We start from the raw sequence: 21058 nt of genomic DNA on the forward strand, positions 1-21058 counted from the left end.
ATTACAGCTGTACACGTACGCACGCACACACAAAATTGTTTCAATCACAGAAAAAATTTGAGTGAAAAACCAAATTCACAGAAGATTATTTATATAATGAAATCATTTTTATAAAGTTCAAAAACAAGGAAGCTATTATATTGTTTATGGATACCTATATAGGTAGCCGAAAACCCCCCAAAATTACTAAAACTAAATAAAAGGCAAAAGAATGATAAGCCAGATTTGGGAAAGTAGTGGGTGAGGATGGCAAGGCAGGGAGATGGAACGGGAGGAGTGCAGAGGTAGACTCAATATTGTTGATAATGTTCTAGGTCTTAACTTGGGTGGCGGGTCCACAGTGCTTCTTTTATTATCATGCTTCATAACATACACACACCAGGCATTAGACTTTTTTTGTGTGTGTGTGTGTGAGGAAGATCAGCCCTGGGCTAACATCTGCCAATCCTCCTCTTTTTTTGCTAAGGAAGACTGGCCCTGGGCTAACATCCATGCCCATCTTCCTCCACTTTATATGGGACGCTGCCACAGCATGGCTCGACAAGCAGTGCATCGGTGCGCACCTGGGATCCGAACCAGCGAACCGCGGGCCAATGCAGCGGAGCGCGCACACTTAACCACTTGTACCACCAGGCCGGCCCCAGGCATTAGACTTTTTACCAAGCATCAGAATCATCTACGGAGCTTTAAGAATCAGATTCCCAGACCTCACTCCAACCTTACTGAAACGGAATAAGTGTGAGGCCTGGAATCCAAATTAACAAACTCCTAGGTGATTTTTTTTTTTTTTTGTGAGGAAGATCAGCCCTGAGCTAACATCCACGCCAATCCTCCTCCTTTTTTTTCCCTTTTTCTCCCCAAAGCCCCAGTGGATAGTTGTATGTCATAGCTGCACATCCTTCTAGTTGCTGTATGTGGGACGCAGCCTCAGCATGGCCGGAGAAGCGGTGCGTCGGTGCGCGCCCGGGATCCGAACCCGGGCTGCCAGTGGCGGAGTGTGCGCACTCAACTGCTAAGCCACGGGGTCGGCCCCACTCCTAGGTGATGCTAATAAACCCAGGGCTGGGTAGATTAGGAACTCCTGCCCCAGGAGGCTAATTTATCACCTTGCTACACAAAACAACAATAAATGATGTAGTTTCAAAACCCAAAAGGGGTGATATGCATGTCACCATATAAGCTAATACGGAGCCCCTTCAAAGGTGATTTAAGGCCTTTAAAGATTAAGAAAGGGAGATAGTTCTAACACCCATTCTGCTAGGAGCAAGACACTGCTGAGAATTAACTAATTGCCCCCCTAGAGAGCCCTTTCTCAGCGTAGCCCAGTAAAACTGACCCAGGTCCAACTCCTGAGAGGCACTGGGCCAGGCATGAAAGCTTACGTGAAGACTTGAAAGGAATAATTCATGGTCCTTTTCAGGCTGCTGCTTCTCCTCCCTTCTGCGGCTGTACCATGAGGACATTTTTACACGTGAGCACGTCCCCAGGAACATCTGCAGCAGATGGATGGCATGCCAAACCACAAGACTCCATCAATACACTCCCTTCAAAACATGTGCCTGGTTCCAATATACCAATACACTCCCTAACAGACTGCACTTAAACTTCGTATCATTTTGCCCATGGTATGGTTGGCCAAACTGAAATTACTTTGGTGCCATTTCAGGATTTGGAAAGGGAGGAGCAAACAAAACAAAGAACGTATCAAAACCTCTAGGCAGTGCTGCCACCCCACATCCATCAAGCAGAGCCCCAGCAGGTCTGTAACCCTGTCACGGCTGCCATGTTCTTACAGGCCACACTGCCTTTACAGCAGCTGTTCCCCCTGCCTGGATGTTCTCCTCTCCCTTGTCTGCCTGTCAGTGCTCTACTGGTCCTACCTAATCAACCTCTCCTTTCCAGTGCCTTTCCTAACTTCGCCTACGTGAGGACACACACCCGCTCCAGACTGTTCTGTTTCCTCCTCCCTGCTCTCATTACACCCCATGCAAATCCTGTCACACAACTGACTACGTCATTTACCTAGAAACACAATGCTCAAATATTGAACTTCACCTCTCCTATTACTTTGTGAGCTTGGACAAAGGTTCTCAACCTCTCAAATTCTTGGTCTCCTCATCTGGTAATGACTTGTACTTCACAGACTTGTTGAGAGGAATAAATGAGATCATGCATGGAAAACACTTAACACAACGCCTAGCACACAGCAGTTGCCCAAGGAAGAGAAGCTATTATTTGTCAAATGAACCATCAGAGACAAAGGTCAAAGGCTATATAGAAGACACCAAATTCAGAAGGGGAGAGAGAGGTAAGGCTACCAAAGGAACCTCATGGAGACGTATGCTTGGGTGACCTTTTGCTCTGGCTACCATTAGAAGCGGCATTTCAGAGTACACCGTCAGAGGGAGATTTAAGTCGTGGGAGTGCTGGCTGACCTCTTATGCTTCACAGCTCCTGCCAACAGCTTTGCCTGGGAGAACTTGTTCTTGGTTTCTATGGGTTTCACAGCCACTTTCTTCTCCACTTCCTTCTTGTTTTCTGAAGAAATTCCAACCTTGTTGAGATTACTGTGAGTTATAGGTTAAGGGTCAAACTAAGCAAAAAGAGCTACGGCAGGACAATGGCAAATCAAGAGAAGGAAGACAAATAGAAGCCACTAGCACTTCAGCTCTGCCATGTAATGTTTAGCCTATTCCTTTAAAAAACACCCTCCCCTCTTTATTCTGCCAATCGAATCAGCTCACATACAGAGAAATGAAGGTGACCACAGAGAAAGATGGCAAATCAAGCCCAAAATAATACAGAGAAGCAAACTTGTTCCCTCTGATTCTCAATGAAAAGCTGAGTACAGCCAGCAAACCTGCTATTACCAAAGACATGGTCAATATCATGCTTGCTGGGGAAAACCAAGATGGTAAGGAATATAAACGCAATAGAAAACAATGTAGCTTCTCTGAAAATAAAAAAAGGTTTGCTTTTTTCCCATTAAGGCTAAAATCAAATTTTGCAGAATGTCCTGTGATTATCAATGGCACTCAATCTTAGACGCCACAGAAACTAACTCCTGGTGCAATACAACATCAGAATCACCTTAAGGCTCAGTAAAAAACAAAGGACCTCCCTGTCCCAAACCTACTGAATGAGGACATCCAGAGGCCCAGGTACCTGTTTTAAACACTCTCTCAAGGTGATTTTAATGAGAAACTCCTGTGCATATACAACACCAGAACCAAAAAGCTGTTTTAAAAGCATAACCAGTTCACTCATAACAGCCCTTTTTTCATGCTTGATGTCAATCTCCGGCTCTCAAGGTTTATCACTTTCTTTTGTTCTCTCCACCAGTCCCCTCCTTTCCTTCCCTTTCATGCTCTCTCTCACAACCTATGAGGCAACAGACAAGTATTCTGACATGGTGCAATTCCTTATTTAAGATGCAGTAGTGCCTTCCTGGCACAACAGTGACATCTAGTGCCCAGGAAATCTAAGAAGCATGTGCTAACAGTCCAAAGAGGCAGGGGTGGGGGGTACCTGGTCTAAGCTATTTATTTGTGTGTCTCTGAACATGAGAAAACTGGATACCAGAAAAAAGGAAAGTCTAATTCTGATCACTCTTCAGGCGCTAACTCTGTTCTCATGGGCACCAATTATGTCAAATATTCACAATATTCAATGGGGACTATGCATAATGCTCAGTACCATTCTGAGTTTCATCAACTTAATGTTTTCACGGTCATCCTGGAAACAGTATGTAAACACTAAAGGTTCATTTCTTTAGAATAAAACTGAAAGATACAGAGATTTCATCTTTCTAGTACAGAATGCCAAAAACCACGAGCATGCTGTGACTTTTACCTGCAACTCCATCATTAAGGGATAAAAACTCTCAAAGAAAATTTTTAATATTAAATACTGAAAAATAAAATAAAAATGGAAAAAACTAACACAACAAAAGCCCACATGTATTTTTAATACCAGGACACAGGCAAAAACCAACACTTACCTTTTTATTCTTTTATTTATTTTTTTTTTTTAAAGATTTTATTCATTTATTTTTCCCCCAAAGCCCCAGTAGATAGTTGTCTGTCATAGCTGCACATCCTTCTAGTTGCTGTATGTGGGATGCGGCCTCAGCATGGCCAGAGGAGCAGTGCGTCGGTGCGCACCCGGGATCCGAACCCGGGCCGCCGGCAGCGGAGCGCGTGCACTCAACCACTAAGCCACGGGGACAGCCCATTTATTCTTTTAAAGTGAAGAAAAGCCCCCAACCTTTTCTTTTTTGGGGGGAGATGGTGGTAATGTTATTATTTTTGATCCATATCCAAAGCATAAGCAATTTTTTCCTCTTAAGTCCCTCTCCCTCTAAAATGCTTTAAATATACAAACACACCTCAAAAATCTCAAGGACTTCATTAAATGAGGCATTTTTTAAAATCACATAGTTTTTAATACACATAATATTGCTAAATACTGGTTTAACCTTAAGGAAACAAGAGTTCTGTTGTTTATATGGCACAAACCATAGCTTGTTTGTTTCCATCAGTATCACATCATAAAATGTACCACATTATAACAATCAAGCAAAGACAAGAACCAGCTCCTGATTTAGAGCTTCAATAAACAAACGGCTAATCCCTCAATTCCTATCTCAACATGTCTCAGGATACACGCATACTTGGGGTAGTGCATTATACCTCAGTGGGTGGGAAGGCTTGCTTTTCTTCAGTTTTTCTAGACAGTCAGAACTTTCTAAGTTTCCAATAAAAGCCACTACCCGTGAGCCTCTTCAATGTTATAGTGTAATACTACCAGGACAGAAAGTTTCCTCTGCCTCCCTACTGCCCTGTTCATTCTTCCCTCTGAACTCAAAACCAAGTGCATTTCACCCTCATACCACACTAACATTACGTTCCAGAATGCTGCCTTGGGAGACACTCCGTCTTATTTGTGAGCCTGCCCAATTAAGCACATAAAACAAGACATAACTCAGGTGAGAAGTGTAGTTAATGCGTTTCCTTAGAGGAAAAAGCCTGGTGCCTGAAACAATGCAATACATACATCTGCCCGTCTCTGCAAACATCAATGCATAATATTAGTCTGGGGTCACCAGGGAAGGAAGCAAGGGAGGGGAGCTTCAGAAGAATCAGCCTCAATCCTGCAGTCGGGATTCAGGTATGACTTTCCATCAACTCTCAGCCTAATGTCACAGCAGAATGCCACTAGGAGAACTGGGATTGGAAGCCAGGTCTTTCGCTACCTGTTCAGAGCAGGTTTTGTGGTACCATGCTCCACCTAAATCACCTGAGTCACCTTGATTTAAACCAAATCCTTGGAAATCTAGCTATGCTTTCTCCCACATAACTCTTTAATGGAACCTACTGCACACTCCCTGCAAAAAATACCAACGAGCACATACACACAGAGTCACAGCATCAATCTTAGAGGTGAAGCCTGTTCAATCACACTAGTGAGGTTATTTAACATACAGACTTATCACATTCAAATAAGCTTTCTCATAGGAGGAAAAAAGCTAAGTTGGCTTTATTAACCTCTCCTATGAGTTACTCATTAGTTTATTCACATATATATACTGAGCACCTACGACATGCCCACCACTGGTGAAATTGGTGGTGACCATGTCCTTGTTCGTATAGAGCTTACTTTACATTCCAGCAGTAAAGAGGCAAACAAACCAGTAAGCAAATAAATTAAGATTTTCAAGTAGTGACAAGAACTATAAAAAAATGACATCACAGACAGTGGTGGAGGAGAGTACGATTTTAGACAGGGTGCTTAGGGGAAGTCTCCCTGAAGAGGGGAGATGTGAACTGAGACCCAAGTACCATGAAATGCCAGCCTTGTCAAATCTGAGGGCAGAGCATTCCAGGCCGAGGAAACAGCAAACACAAAGGCCGTGAAACAGAATCACAAAGCTTGGTGAGACAGGAACACGAAGAAGGCCAGGAGGCTCCTACAGTGAACATGAGGAAGAGTGAATTTAAGACGACAGGGATGGGCCGGCTCTGTGGCTTAGCGGTTAAGTGCGCGCGCTCTGATGCTGGCGGCCCGGGTTCGGATCCCAGGCGCGCCCCAAGGCACCACTTCTCCGTCCAACCCGGGGCCGAGTCCCACGTACAGCAACTAGAAGGATGTGAACCTATGACATACAACTATCTACTGGGGCTTTGGGGGGGAAAAAATGAATAAATAAAAAAACCTTTAAAAAAAAAAAAAAAAAGACGACAGGGAGGGAGGTGGGCTGGCCTAAATCATGCAGAGCCTTGTAGGGCCTGGTAAAGAATCAGACTTAAGTCTAAACGCAAGAGGCAGCCACTAGTGATTCCAACAGGAAAGTGACGTGATTCCATGTATGTTTTCAAAAGTTCCCTTTGACTGTTGTCTGGAGATTGGATTGTTGGGGACGAGAGTGGAAGCAGAGACTAACTAGATGGTCACAGTAATCCAGAGAAAAGTCTATGACTACCACAATGGCAGAAGAGATAGCAAGAATCGGGCAGACCTGGAGTACATTTTGGAGCCAGTTGTTGGCGCAGGCACCTGGGGGTAATAGGAGCACCGGTTACTGAGACTGGGAGACCAGAAAAAGAAGCGATTTGCGGGGAGGGCAGTGTGATAAGGGTGGGGATAGTGAGGCATGGAATTGAGAATTTTGATTCAGCCAAGGTACATTTGGGGTGCCTATTAAGACACTGAAGGAGCCGGCCCCGAGGCTTAGCGGTTAAGTGCGCGCACTCTGCTGCTGGTGGCCCGGGTTCGGATCCCGGGCGTGCAACAACGCACCGCTTGTCAAGCCATGCTGTGGCAGCGTCCCATATAAAGTGGAGGAAGATGGGCACGGATGTTAGCCCAGGGCCAGTCTTCCTCAGCAAAAAAGAGGAGGATTGGCATGGATGTTAGCTCAGGGCTGATCTTCCTCACAAAAAAAATAAATAAATAAAAATAAACTTAACAAAAAAAGACACTCAAGTAGATGTCAAAAATGCAATATTTTGGGCTGCCCAGGTGGTGCAGTGGTTAAGTTTGCGTGCTCCACTTCGGCAGCCTGGGTTTGCAGGTTCAGACCCCAGATGCGGACATACACCACTCATCAAGCCATGCTGTGGCGGCGACCCACATATAAAATAGAGTAAGACTGACACAGATGTTACTTCAGGGCCAATCTTCCTCAAGAAAAAAAGAAGAAGACTGGTAACGGATGTTAGCTTAGGGTCAATCTTTCTCACCAAAAAAAAACAAAAACAAAAACAAAAAGACAATATTGAGTCAAAGCGAAGTCATCTTGGCTGCTTTCTCTGCCCCTCTGGAGCCAGACCATGCAGTACCTGTGGGGAAGGTCTTTCTAAGGACACAGGAGAGTTGACAAACATTTCCTTTTAAAACTCAGAAGCCAACTTCTCCCCTGGATGAGGTTTACTGCATCACCCATCTGTCTCAGAGTTTAATCCCACAAGGCAAGAATACCCTGGTACTGACTATTAGGATTTAGGCCTTTAGTTAATCCTAAAGGATCTGGACTTTTGATTGCAACAGACTCCTGCACACAACATAACCACGAACCACTGCCAGATATTCAGTCAAAGGAATACCACTGTCGAAAGGGAACTTAGAGATCACCACATAGAAGATCCTCATTCTATTTACGAAGAAACTAAACTCCACAGACGTTGATGAGAACACTGACACCTTACAGACTTCTCTCAAAGTACAAAGGATATTCTGTACTCCTTCAATTCCTTCAGTTCTTCTTCTCTTCGTTGCTTTTCTATTAGTTCCTGCTGCCGAGAAACCTCATCAAGGAAGTTGGTCTCATCTTCATCTAAGCCTCTTACCATGTTTTCTGAGGAAATAATTAAACAAGGAACACTTAGCAGGCTAAAGGGAAAATATAGTCAAATAAAATTTTTCCTTTTCCTTTTTTTTTAATAAACAACAGATCCTTTAGGGGCTTAGAAGAAAGTAAACACCGCGGCTTTTGGATAGATAACGTGGCACAAAATCAAGGCGTTTCTCCCATTACTAGATATTAGCATAGAATTAAAATGGGTATCTTGAGCTCTAAACAAAAATGTTCAATGTGGTCTAGAAGGCAGAAGTTTGTCTCTTTTCCACCAAATGAGCATCTGGAGACTAGATAATCAAGACAATTCCAGGGCTAGTTAGAAAAAGTGTTGCATAAGGCAAGAGTGCATCAGACAGGCTCTGCCGAGTCCCCTGGACTCTTTTTGGAAGCTTACTGAATTTGAACTGCTCCTCGTACTCCTGCTGCTTCCTGTCTTTCTGTTCCTGTAGCCTTTCATACAGAGACCGAGGGTCATAAGCCTCCTCTGGACATTCTGAAAGGAAGAGGAGAGAGAAAGGGGGACAGAGAAAGAGAAGTGGGGAAAAAAAACACATACTTTAGAATTCTTTCATATTATTTTAGAGTCACAAAGAATTTTAAAGATAAAGTCAAGTCTCTGCATGATCTGAGGGCAAGAATAACACAAAAATAGCATCAAGTCCACAGCTTCCCTCCGGATCTCAGAGAGGGGCCAGCAGTTCTTAAAGCCAATGTCAATACAACCCACGGCCTGAGACAGTTCACTGGAGAGGGGTCACCCAAACCCTACAGAGCAGTAGCATTCCCAATTGTTTGGATCCTGGATCCACCTGTATAGATGCAGAATCTCCTGGAAGACAGTGTGGTAGAGTGGGGAGGGCAAGGATCCTGGTTCTGCTCCCAGCTGTGGAGGCCTTCCACAGGTGCCTTCACCCCTCTAAGCCTCAGTTCCTGGGCTCTAGGGCGAGGACATTCATACCTACTTTGCAGGGTTGTGGTGAGGATTAACGATCACTATGTCGAATACCAAACTATAAGCCTATATACCTTGTGGATCTTCAGGTTTTCGAACTTTCTCCCATTCTTCTTGCCTCCTTTTGCGCCGCTCATCTAGTTCTGCCTCGGACACAAACCTCTTTTTGATAACAAGGTTACCATCATCCCCTCCATCCATAATGGAACAATCAGTCTACAAAAAACAAACACAGCATTTCAAGTGAGAACTGCAATTAAAACTCCAAAGAGAAACAAGGAGATTTAGTTCTGTCTCACCCAGTAACAGACTACCTCGAAATTCCCCTCAATCTTGAAACAAAGAAATCCTCAAGTAGTTTAACTTAAAGGTCAGTGATGAAAGCACATGATTACATTTTCCTAAGGTACCAGGTAGTTTTACTAACATCTATGTTATCTATAAAGCCAGCAAGAGCACCTGGAATGATTCTCAGTACATGCTGTTCCACAGTAAATCTTGCATTGCAGATATTTCTCTGTCCCTCTAATCTAGACAAACTGGCCTCCTGGGCACCCTATCTTTTTCCCAGTTCTCATTCTCCTTTATTTCTGTAACATCTGACATTGTTCCTTCTTGAAATTCCTGTTTCAGGGACATTACGCTACCTCGACTCACCCTTTCTTATTTCCAAGTAGATTCAGAATGGAAAGACTCAGGTATTCAAGGAATCTTGGAGATGGAGTCAGTCTGTACAGCAGGGAAGTGATATCCTAGAGGCCATTCCTTATAGCCCACCTAATATGATTCTCCAGCTGGTATCTGAATCCACCATACACACCCAGATTTTCATCCAACCCACGTTTTAAAACTTCAAGATGGACCACTGCCCTCCCTCCCAGGCTGCTGACTCCCTCTCTGAGCAGATCTGACTGGTAGGATAGTTCTTCCTTAAATTGAACTGAAATCTGTCTCCCTATAAATTCTACACACAGGTTCAATCCACTGAGACTACACAAAGGAAGCCAATCCTTTTTTCAACACGACAATGCTTCAATTGTTCGCAGAAAACTCCCATGTTCCTCCTAATTTGTCGCTTTTCTGGGCCAAACATCCCCAGTACCTTTAATCTTATAAAATGGAGAAAAAGAATAGTGTCTCAAAGCAGTGAACTCATCAGATTGCATATGATTTAAACCTGGGAAATAAATATTAGGATATGGCAATGCCACCGGTATTCCATTCAACATATCTCTTCACTCTCAGTATACATTTTTAAAAATGAAAAAAATATATATTAATACCGAAAAAAATCTTCCAACAGGCCAAAACAAAAACCTAGAATCTTACATGCTTCCATCCAAATAAGAATTCAGACTCTAAGAATTATTCTTATAACTCAAAATTAAGAAAGTAAAATCATTCATTTAATTTTCACGGCCTATTGAGTTTTTGGAAAAAGAAGAACCCACTTTCATTTAACTTTAACAAAGATCCCTGAAACTCAAGGCACAAAGGCTTTAGGAGACATGTAAACAAGGGTTTGAATGTGGAATGGAAACACTAGAAAAATAAGAATCTTCCCAAGACTTATCAACCACTTTTGGGAAAAGACAAATTTATGGGGTTCCAAGACATTCTTACTTTCTTTTCCATCAATCTTTTTCTCTTAAGTGCTAGAATTCAACTTCTACCCAAAGAGTTTATTCTGGCTATTACCCATCTTTCACACACAGGGACAAAACCAGGAATCACAGTTGGTTAATGAAAATGAAAATAAAGCAGAAATACATTAAAAAGGAAATTTAAAGACAATGGCGGGCCGGCCTCGTGGCTTAGTGGTTAAGGGCACGCGCTCCGCTACTGGAGGCCCGAGTTCGGATCCCGGGCACACACCGACGCACCACTTCTCCGGTCATGCTGAGGTCGCGTCCCACATACAGCAACTAGAAGGATGTGCAACTATGACATACAACTATCTGCTGGGGCTTTGGGGAAAAATTAATTAATTAATTAAAAAAATAATAATAAAAAAATAAAGACAATGGCTTTAAGGGCCCATGGCGTAGTGGTTAAGTACACGCGCTCTGCTGCTGGCAGCCCGGGTTCGGATCCCGGGCGCACCAATGCACCGCTTGTCAGGCCATGTTGCGGCGGCGTCCCACATAAAGTGGAGGGAGATGGACACAGATGTTAGCCCAGGGCCAGTCCTCCTCAGCAAAAAGAGGAGGCCTGGCGTGAATGTTAGCTCAGGGCTGATCTTCCTCACACACAAAAATAAATAAATAAAGACAATGGCTTCAGAATTTGACAGAGAAACTACTTCTCTCAATGGGTTAGTTTCCTGAAAACACGACCACAAAGTCAAAACTAATGAACACTGACAAAAGTCTGCTCTTTAAAGCTAATATTATAATCCTGACATTCCTTTGATCCCCAAATAAATAAAACAAGCTAGATGGCCACATCTAATTATAATGATTTTTTCTGAGTTTAAAAAGGACAAGACTAAAGTACAGACTGCTTTATCCACATCCTTCTTCAATTTCCTTATCTCCTCTAGGTCCTCACGCCCTGGCACTTCTACTGCTGTTGTACCCTCCCGGTCTCAATGCCAGTGGCGGCCCTCTGGCTTATTAATTTTGTCATCGTTCTACGTTAGGAGAGGTCAAACATAGGGTCAGAAGACGTTCATGAACAAGTGGCCTTACTCCTGAGTATTCTGGATAATATCAGAATATTCCTTCTCCAGAAATATTCAGGTCTTTTCAGGATTCAAAACTTCACTGTCAATAAATACTGCCAAGAAGCAAGCTGAATGTCAGACACCTTTCACTAGAGCAGTCCTAGCTTCTCGGTGGGGGATACGTTCCAAGACCCCCAATGGGTGCCTCAAACCAGAGGCAGTCCCGAATACTCTGTTCTTTCCTACACATACACACCTATGATAAAGTTTAATTTATCAATTAGGCACAGTAAGAGATTAACAACAATAACTGGTAATAAAATAGAACAATTATAACAATATACTGTAATGAAAGTTACCGCAGATCTTAGCAACCTCAGCATATGATTTTTTTTTCTTATTAAGTTGAGAACTTGCACCTTTTCACGTAAAGGAAGCACTTTATGGCTTCTCTTTGTCATATCTGAATTGCCAGCATGACTACTCTAGTGCTTTTGGGGCCGTTAAGTAAAATAAGAGTTACTTGAACTCAAGCACTGTGATCCTGTGACAGTAGATCTGATAATCGAGGCTACTAAGTGACTAACGACGGGAAGCGTATACAGCAGGGATAAGCTGGACAAAGGGATGATTCACGTCCCAGGCAGGACGGAGAGGGACTGACTCAAGATTTCATCATGCTACACAGACTGACGTGCAATTTAAAACTTAAGAATTATTTCTGGAATTTTCCATTTAATATTTTCGGACTACGGCTGACCATGAGTAACTGAAACCCAGGAAAGGAAAACCTCAGATAAGGGGGGACTACTGTACAACCTAACCTAATTCAACCAATATATGACAAGTATCCTCTATTGTAGTCTCCTTACCAAGACGGGGTACAGGTAAAGATAAAGATTATAGACTGTCTGAAATCCAGAGCCCTCAGCTCTACCCCTTACAAGTTGTATGACCCTGGACAAGTTACTTAAGTCCTCTGAGCCTTGGTTTCCTCATCCATAGATTGCACTCACCAAGGGGGATTAAAATAGTACTGCACAACATAAAGCTTCTGTGAAGATAAGATAACCCACATAAAGCACTTAGCACAGACTTTGGCACATGCTTAGAAATGCTTCGGAAGGTTTGCCATTAGTACAAAGCACTCTGCTCAGCTCTGGACTGGTTATAGGAGCGAGAGAAAGACTGTCTGCTCTCAGGGAATGGGGGCGAAATAAATCAGTAACGTAAACAACCGTGACATTTGAGGTGGGAAAGGAATCACATCAAACTGAGAGAAATGAGGAAGAACTTACATGTATATATAATTTGGTAATCCTATATTTTCCCTTTACTGTGGTTCTCTATTTTCCTGTTTTACTTTATCAGTAATTCGATTTAAATAAACTCTACACTGTGCTGAATGCCGAACTCTGTGTCCAGCACTGTGCGAAATGCTACCAGGTGCATACAGGAAATAAACTTGAAGAGTTAGTACTCTTGTGCTAGTTAATACCAGATAATAGTGTATATAATGAATTACCAAAATGAGTAGTACTGTAAAAGGCAGTAGTAACAAGGGGCACCAGTATGGACCAATCCAGTTTCCCAGGCTGAAAACCTGGACATACACCTAGACTCCTTTTTTCTCCTTCCCTTACATCCCACCAGTCACCAAGTTCTGTTGTCTCGACTTCATAAGGTCCTCTTTTTAATCCATCCTCTCTTTTTTTTTTTTTTTTTTTTTTTTTTAAAGAGAAGAGTCCATTCCTTTCAAATCTCTTCTTTTCAGGGCCTCCTCTTACATGGACTACTGCAATAGCATTCCATCAGTCTCCCTGTGTCTACTCTAGCCCCCACTACAGCCATTTATAACTCTACTACAGCACTTAGCCATTGTGTTTTATCATTTACGTCTGTTCCAAGAGCTCTGTATCCACAGTGCTCATTAGCACAGTGTCTGGCATATATCAGGTATATAATAAATACTCACTGAATAAACCAACCATGAAGAGGATTTGAAAAACTTAAGCACAGAGGCATGCTCTCACATGAATATTCCTAGGTATTGTCCAATGTAAGTTATAGAGAATGGTAGGCATTATAGGAGTACTTGCAGGCATTATAGGAGTACTTGCTGAAGCTTCTACGTCCCAAAGGAAACTCTAGTCAAACACCATACAATTTGTGCAGTAGGAAACACAAGACCAAAAATTACATCACTTTATTATGTAATGGATGTCTTCTTCAAGAATAGCTCTTGCTACTTTCCTTTAGTTTCAACTGACTAAAAAATGCTCTCTTATACTGAATAGTAAGTATTTCCCTCACACAGCACTTTTCTTTGAAGAGTCCAATATTCATTGGCTGTTTATTCTGCAATAGAGAGGTGATGAGTACCTGCAACTTACTTACCTCCTTCTGGAAGTAGAGAAGCTGGAAATTAAATTGTGTTTATTTCCAATTCCTACTGCCTAGCTAAATTTTCTCAAATCTCTTATTTTCCCCCTTCATTTGCTAGAATAATTAAAAACAAAACACAAACAAAAGCCCAGGGGTCTGGGGATCTAACTATAAAGACTCATGTAGGAATGAAGAAAATTTACATGGGGAATGCTTATTTTGTCCTTACTGTGTTTAATCTTAGAGAGAATAAATGCTGTCAACTTTCCTTTACTCACATAGCTTTTTTTTTCAAGATGACTCAAGTTTACTTATCAAACTAAACATTACATTACTTTAAAAAGGATTATTTAAGTTCTTCGAATAGGAAATTCATGAAAAACTAAAACCATACCCAAATGACTTTGCCCAAACTTAAAAGTTTCAAACTGACACAAAGAACATAGTTTTCAAATTTGCTTGACAGCCAAAAAAACACAGTTCTTATATTTCAAGCCAGAGTAACTGTTAAACAGTGCATTACTGTGTTTGTACTGGAGACTGTGATATTTAATTTCCAGGTTGGTGGGATAAAATGGGCTCAGCATCTTATATAGCATGCTACACAGGTTTTAAGATACAAAACTTACATTGCTGCCCCCAAAATAATTGTTATTGCTGACCTCAAAATTATTCCATTTAGCTAGTGCCATGAGACAAGCTAATGAGATCTGGTTTCCCATGGAACTGAATTTTGTGATGGCAGACTACTTAAGTCTTTACATCACTGGCCACCACCATACCCTCCTAATGCTAACATTAGAAAGACTATATGTGTAAAAATATGGGGGGTGGAGGGGAATCAAATCTCTGTGTTATGGTGTTCTAAGGCTTCTCTTTGGGTAGCAAAAATAGGCCAATTCACTTTCCTTTTGTCAGTAAATACACTTAAGTACTGCTATTCTAATATTTTTACCCTGATGTTCAAGTCACATGGAATTTCAAAATGCAGGACAGCCGCTAAGAGGAATTTGCCATCTGGCAAACTCAACTATACTCCAAATAAAGACTGCTTTCTGGCCAGAAGGCACTTCTACCAAACTACAGTAATTCAGATCAAGCTGACTTTCCTTATATCATAAAACTTCAGAGAATGACAACTACTAACAGAGAACACTCTGTTAGTATTTATTACTAGACAAAGTAATCTTCAGTCAGTCTTCTAACACTGAGGCTTATTTAACATACTCCAGTGGCAAAGTAGACTAAAAAAATCTAAAAATAAGGGTACAGCATAAGCAATTTAATCCATATTTAAAACGTTTATTATAAACAGCAATTTGTAGTAACTTTCTGGTTGTCTAGGCATCTAAAAACACATGCAATGAAAAGTTAAAACAAAAAAGATCTATATATACATTTGTCTTTCCATAGCACAAGAACAGAGTCTCATCGTATGTGCATTAACCTTGACTTCATCTACACGCACTGGAAGGAAAAAAGAGAACTACCTTACATTTTGATTCCCTTTGCTGATCCTCAGTTCTCCAGTTCATGTGTGCCTCTCACAGTACAAACACTTCCCTCACTATGTATGATTCTAATATTAGTTGTAGCTTTTACACATTGTGGCTCCTAAAAGCAAACCAACTACTTACTTCATCTGGGGCTCAAAGGAGGAAAAAGAACAGCTGTTCCAAAGCTGGAGGAAAACCTCGCCATGTTGGAATTTTGCTGCGCTGGTATACCTACCTCCAAGTGGTACCACCCTAAAAGATTTTCGAGGGTAACTTTGTACACTATTTTGCCATCTGAGCTGGCTTTGGAACCTAACCCACACTCAATTGTACTCCCTTACCCAACCCCCTAGGCTTTATGTAACTCCTCTCTAAGACCAAATTTAAAAAAAAAAAAAGGTTTTGCATGACACAAACCATACAAGACCAACTAATTCACTCAGTTGTATTTTTGAAATAAATCTTTACAGAGGACCTATTATGTGCAAGGCACAGTGCTAGGTACTAAACAGGCACTTTACTTTTTAGCAAGTGAGGAACCTGCATTTGGTATAAGAGATAAGGTTGGCACATGAGCAATTTAAGGAAAAGGAGAAATGCGGTTAAGCACTACAAGAGAATAGAAGCTAAGCACCAAGGAGTTAAGAAAAAGAAGACTAGAAAAAAGCATCAGGGAAGCTTAATTTTGATAGTGGCTATCACAGTGAAAAGTGGTGGACGTTTTAGGTATACAAAGAAAAATAATCTTTAACTCAAAAGTGCCTGAAGTCACAAATTTTACATTCCAAAATCAAAATGAAAGGGGGGGCTTTCAGTTCCAGAAATAGTGGGCTGGGTAATTGAGACCTAGCCTCTACCTCTACTATAAAAAAACTGGAAGAAATCTTAAAAATAATTCTGCAACAAACAGAAAAGCTAAGAAGATAGTCAAAAATTTGGCCAAGATCCAAGAAAAGGTGAAAACCAGAAATTAAGCCTGATAGTCAGGGCAGGCCCCATGGCTTAGCGGTTAAGTGAGCGCACTCAGCTGCTGGCGGCCCGGGGTTCGGATCCCGGGCGCCCACCGACGCACTGCTTCTCCGGCCATGCTGAGGCCACGTCCCACATACAGCAACTAGAAGGACGTGCAACTATGACATTCAACTATCTGCTGGGGCTTTGGGGAAAAAAAATAAATAAATAAAATTATAAGCCTGATAGTCAACCTGAAAGCTGCTGTTTGGGGGCCCTTGTGAAGCAACAGAAACAAAAGTCAAAGCCAGGAGGCCAGCCAGGGTGTGGATTCTGATAACCACCTTCCTCTCTATCTTAATGTGGTATCCCAAAGAACTACACCTTCAAGGTAAAAGTGAGCTGGGAAAAAAAGCAGCAGGAATAATGGGCAACAGAAACAGAACCAAAGGGAATTCAGACAGAGGAATTAACACATACAGATCATAAAACATACAGAACATAAAACAATTATGCTTACCATGTTTAAAGAAATAAAAACCAAACCTCAAAATCAATACCAGAGAATAAGAAACTGTAAAACAGTGGCATTGCACATCTGAAAAAGAACTAAACAGAACTTCAGAAACTAAAAAATGCAATAACTGAATTTAAGATTTCAAAGGATGAGTTTAATAACAGATTAAAAATAACTTGAGAGAATTAATGAAGAAGAAATTATCCAGAATGTAGTATGGAAAAATAAAAAGAGAGTAAGAGGGATAGAGAATAGAGTGAAAAGTTCTATGTTAAATCAGTAAAGAAGGAAGATAGACAATGGGGCAGAATTTTACAAAACTAATGAAAGACACTAACCCACAAATTCAAAAAGTCTAATAAACACCAAACAAACTGAACAAAACCACATCTGTAGTTGGATACATCATAGTAAAAATGCAGAAAACCAAAGACAAAGACAGAACAATCTTTAAAAGACATACTATAGTAGAGAGTGAAACAGACCATATTTAAGAATGAAGACAAAACATGTTCAAAACGTGGTCAGGGCCGGCCTGGTGGCTTAGCAGTTAAGTGCGCGCGCTCTGCTGCTGGCGGCCCGGGGTTCCAATCCCAGGCACGCACCGACGCACTGCTTCTCCGGCCATGCTGAGGCTGCATCCCACATACAGCAACTAGAAGGATGTGCAACTATGACATACAACTATCTACTGGGGCTTTGGGGGTGGGGGAAGGAGGAGGATTGGCAATAGATGTTAGCTCAGAGCCGGTCTTCCTCAGCAAAAAGAGGAGGATTAAGCACGGATGTTAGCTCAGGGCTGATCTCCCTCACAAAAAAAAAAAAAAAACAACAACAAACGTGGTCAATAGTGAGTACACTGAAATTGCTTAATTTAGCTGTGACAAAAGCATAATTACAATATGCTTGAGCCTATGGCTGAACCATGCACTTAAATTACTTCATTTACCAGATATATGGTTTTCAATTTCTGAAGCAGCGGCTTGACGCTAACAAAACATCAAGATTTCGGGCCAGCCCGGTGGCGCAAGCGGTTGGGTGCGCGCGCTCCGCTGCGGCGGCCCGGGGTTCGCTGGTTCGGATCCCGGGCGCGCACCTACGCACTGCTTTGGCAAGCCATGCTGTGGCGGCGTCCCATGTAAAGTGGAGGAGGATGGGCACGGATGTTAGCCCAGGGCCGTCTTCCTCCGCAAAAAAAGAGGAGGATTGGCGGATGTTAGCACAGGGCTGATCTCCTCACAAAAAAAAAAAAAAAAAATCAAGATTCTTGGAAGGTGACAGGGAAAACTGCTAACCAGGTAATCCTCTTGACATAATTCTTCCTTTCTTACAACCACGAAGAATTTCCCCACAAGATAAAGGCACCAAGACTTCAGTAGAGAAAGACAATTGGGCAGCCTCCGCTTTCGGATCCTTACAAAGCGTTAACAGCTCATCTCAAGCTCTACTTGAAGGACCCTAAGAGCTGCCTTTATCTTAGCTCAATTCCTCCTACCAAAAAGCAGTCTACAGACTGACTCCTTTCAAGGATTTCAGAAGCAGGGCTCTCCAAACCTTTGTATGGGGTCCCTGTTGACAGAGGGGACCCCAATAAACCAAACAGCTGGAGAATCAACAAATCTCACCTCACAGCTGGTTCACCAGAGGTCATTGGGAATTCTGACCACCAGGCCCGCACTTGGATTCCTGGGTCCCACTCCAGCCCTACTCAGCCTATTTGGGGGTGGGGTCCAATAATCTGCATTCGAAAAGGCCCGCAAAAGATTTGTTTTCTACTTGCTTAAGAACCACTACTAAGAAGGAATAGGTCTCCTCCTTTTCCCTCCGTGCGGACTGACATTCACATGGGCCACCAACTCGCAAACAAGATGCTTCAACTCTTCGTCTCAGTTTCCTAAGTTTTCTGCAAAACGAGCACGCTGGTTTGTTTCCCATTAAAAGAAAATGAACTGAGCGTAGCAACTGGTACATGGTACATAATAAATCAGTTTCCCATCCTACACTTACATTCTACGATTCAACCATTTCCAACCAAGCACCCCCACATCTCTTGAGTAGCCTGGAGCCGGTCCAAGACCTCTGGAACAGAGCCGGCTCCTCACTTGGAGCCTGCGTGGCCCCACTTAGCAAGGAAGTAGGAGGGGAGCTGGTAAGAGGCCCTGCAGTGCCAGAACCGCTGGAGAGGGTCCGGATCCTCCCGCACACGATCTGGACGCCTTCCCACGGGCTCCGTCGGCTCCCCTCCGACTGGGCCCCGCAAGCCCTTGGCCGCGAGGACTCAGAACCCTGGGCGAGCGCGCAGACTGAGACCAGGCCCGGCCCTAACCCTCACATCGCGCGCAGCCCCCATCACCTGAGCACAGAAGCTGGACCCCAGGTTTCGCCGCCTGGCCAGGGCTCAGGCCGCACTCACCTACCAGCGCGCGGGAGGCGAGACCTCCTCACCTCGGCGGCGCTCACCCCAAACCGCCACAGCCAAGGTAGCTCTCTGTTTAGGAGAAAAAAAAAAATAGAAAGAATGAAAAAAAAAATAGGAAAGAAAATAGCCTTTGCTTTTGTATTCCTTTTGACCCTTCAGGGCTTCCTGTTCCTCACCGCCACAACAAAGTCCCGCCCCACTTCCGGCGACGTAACCCAATCCACACCTCTCTTCCTCCCCAGGAGACAGATGGAAATCCGGTGCCCGAAACCTAGCCGGAGACATCTGATTGGGCCATTCACACCTCAGCAAGGGGATTGGCCAGCTCCTGCCTGGGGGGCGGGCTAGGTCGTGGTATCACGTGATACAGTTCCTGAAAGATGATTGGCTGTCAGGGAGAGGGATTGCCACCGAGGAAGGGGCGTTTCCTAGGGGACTGAAGGAGGGCCGGGGCGGTACGAAGCGGGGGTGGGCCCAGCGCGTAATGGCAGCGCCGTGCCCTCGCGTCCATCTTTACCGCTCTCTGGGACCTGTCACAAAGGAGTCGCGTAGCCGCGGCCGTCGCCGCCCCCTTCCTCGAGTGGGCCTGGGAGCTGGAGAAAGTCAGTGCCGCAGCCCAGCTGCGCTGCTCCGGAAGCGCCTGGGGACGCGGAGCCGCGGGGCGTCTGAGGGCTGGGGACGGCCGTGAGGGAGGGGAACAGCCGGCCGAGTCTGCGGCGGGGAGACCGGCCTGAGGCCGGGGGAGGCTCCGGGAAGGGACCCGGGAGGAGGTGGCGGTGGGCAGAGCCCAGGAAACAGCCCAGAGATTCTCTACCGAGGCCGCGCTGAAGGCGCCTGAAGAGGTTCCTGGAAGAGGGTGTTCCCCTTTTAGGGGGTTCCTGACCAGAAGAGGTTCTTGGGGGTCGCCCTTCTGAGGAGGCCGCGGCTACAAGGGCCCAGGTGAGAGGCAGGTAGCTCCTGGAAGGCTCGTGATGTTTAGGGATGCTCCTCAGGGATGCCCAGGGCGGAAGGGGGAGAAGGGAGGATGCTTTGGGAGGGTTTCCTTTTGTGGTGTTTGAGGTTTCGGTGCCACGGGTCGGAGGCAGATCTTCCCCGGGGAGACAGAGAAATGCCTTGGGGTCGAGAAACGTCTCAGAGACAGTGGCTCGGAGTTGGGAGCCAGAGCTAGCGGATTCTCCTACTCCGGAGGCCAGATGGGAAAAATGGGTAAGGGCCTTGGGGAGAGGGGATGGCTGGGGGGATCTGGCAAGAAGAGACCCCCATCCATAGGAAAGCCCCTGTGGGGAAGAGCGAGAGGGAGGCGGGGATGGCGAGGGTTTTCCCTCTCTAGAGACCGACTTGTGTCTCAGACACAGGATTCAGCTCTTTCTGGGCTTAGTGCAGGTGGAGTTAGGGAAGTCCATCCCACCAACGCTCCTTGCTGACGGTGGATCAGGCTTCTGTCCCTACCTGCTGCCTCAGTTTCCTTGTCTTTGGGGAGGGAGACCGAGGCAGAGATGGTCCACTGAGACTCTGCAGTTCCATCCTCCTTAGCTGTCTGGATGAGGCTGCTCTCCCTCGAGTGTTGTACTCTGAACTTTTAAGGGTTGGAAGTGTCTGTAATCAACTGAGGAAGAGTCCCACAGTTGTGAAGACACCTCGTCTACCGTCTACTAGTCCTTAGACGAGTGACTTCATCTCCTTGGGTCTCTTCTGTAAAATAACAGTGTGCGAAAGTATTTTATAAGCTACAAGCTGTGTGAAAGTAAAAGGACTGTGATTGTACCACCAAAGGGGTTGCTTTTGAGGAATGAAAGTGAAGGCACTTTCTGTACT

At 44.0% G+C, this 21058-nt stretch overlaps 2 protein-coding genes across 4 annotated transcripts in view; one reads left to right on the plus strand and one right to left on the minus strand.

Annotated features, from left to right (window-relative positions):
* Nucleotides 1-19434, minus strand: part of PSME3IP1 (proteasome activator subunit 3 interacting protein 1) — a 32230-nt gene extending 12796 nt beyond the window's left edge. Inside the window, exons 1-5 of the mRNA XM_058527876.1 lie at nucleotides 19238-19434; nucleotides 8885-9026; nucleotides 8253-8351; nucleotides 7734-7855; nucleotides 2436-2569 (exon numbers count right to left, since the gene is read on the minus strand). Coding sequence (XP_058383859.1) covers nucleotides 2436-2569; nucleotides 7734-7855; nucleotides 8253-8351; nucleotides 8885-9011 — 482 coding nt within the window. The 5' untranslated portion in view covers nucleotides 9012-9026; nucleotides 19238-19434. The remainder of the gene's footprint in view (nucleotides 1-2435; nucleotides 2570-7733; nucleotides 7856-8252; nucleotides 8352-8884; nucleotides 9027-19237) is intronic.
* Nucleotides 19435-19720: 286 nt separating this feature from the next.
* Nucleotides 19721-21058, plus strand: part of RSPRY1 (ring finger and SPRY domain containing 1) — a 49755-nt gene continuing 48417 nt past the window's right edge. The window contains exon 1 of one of the 3 annotated variants that reach the window (XM_058527879.1): nucleotides 19721-20182. The gene's annotated coding sequence lies outside the window, so the exon portion shown is untranslated. The remainder of the gene's footprint in view (nucleotides 20183-21058) is intronic. The other 2 variants (XM_058527880.1, XM_058527881.1) reach the window with 2 other exon arrangements.

The sequence above is a fragment of the Diceros bicornis genome, chromosome 32, assembly GCF_020826845.1.
Source record: "Diceros bicornis minor isolate mBicDic1 chromosome 32, mDicBic1.mat.cur, whole genome shotgun sequence".
Taxonomy (NCBI): Eukaryota; Metazoa; Chordata; class Mammalia; order Perissodactyla; family Rhinocerotidae; genus Diceros; species Diceros bicornis.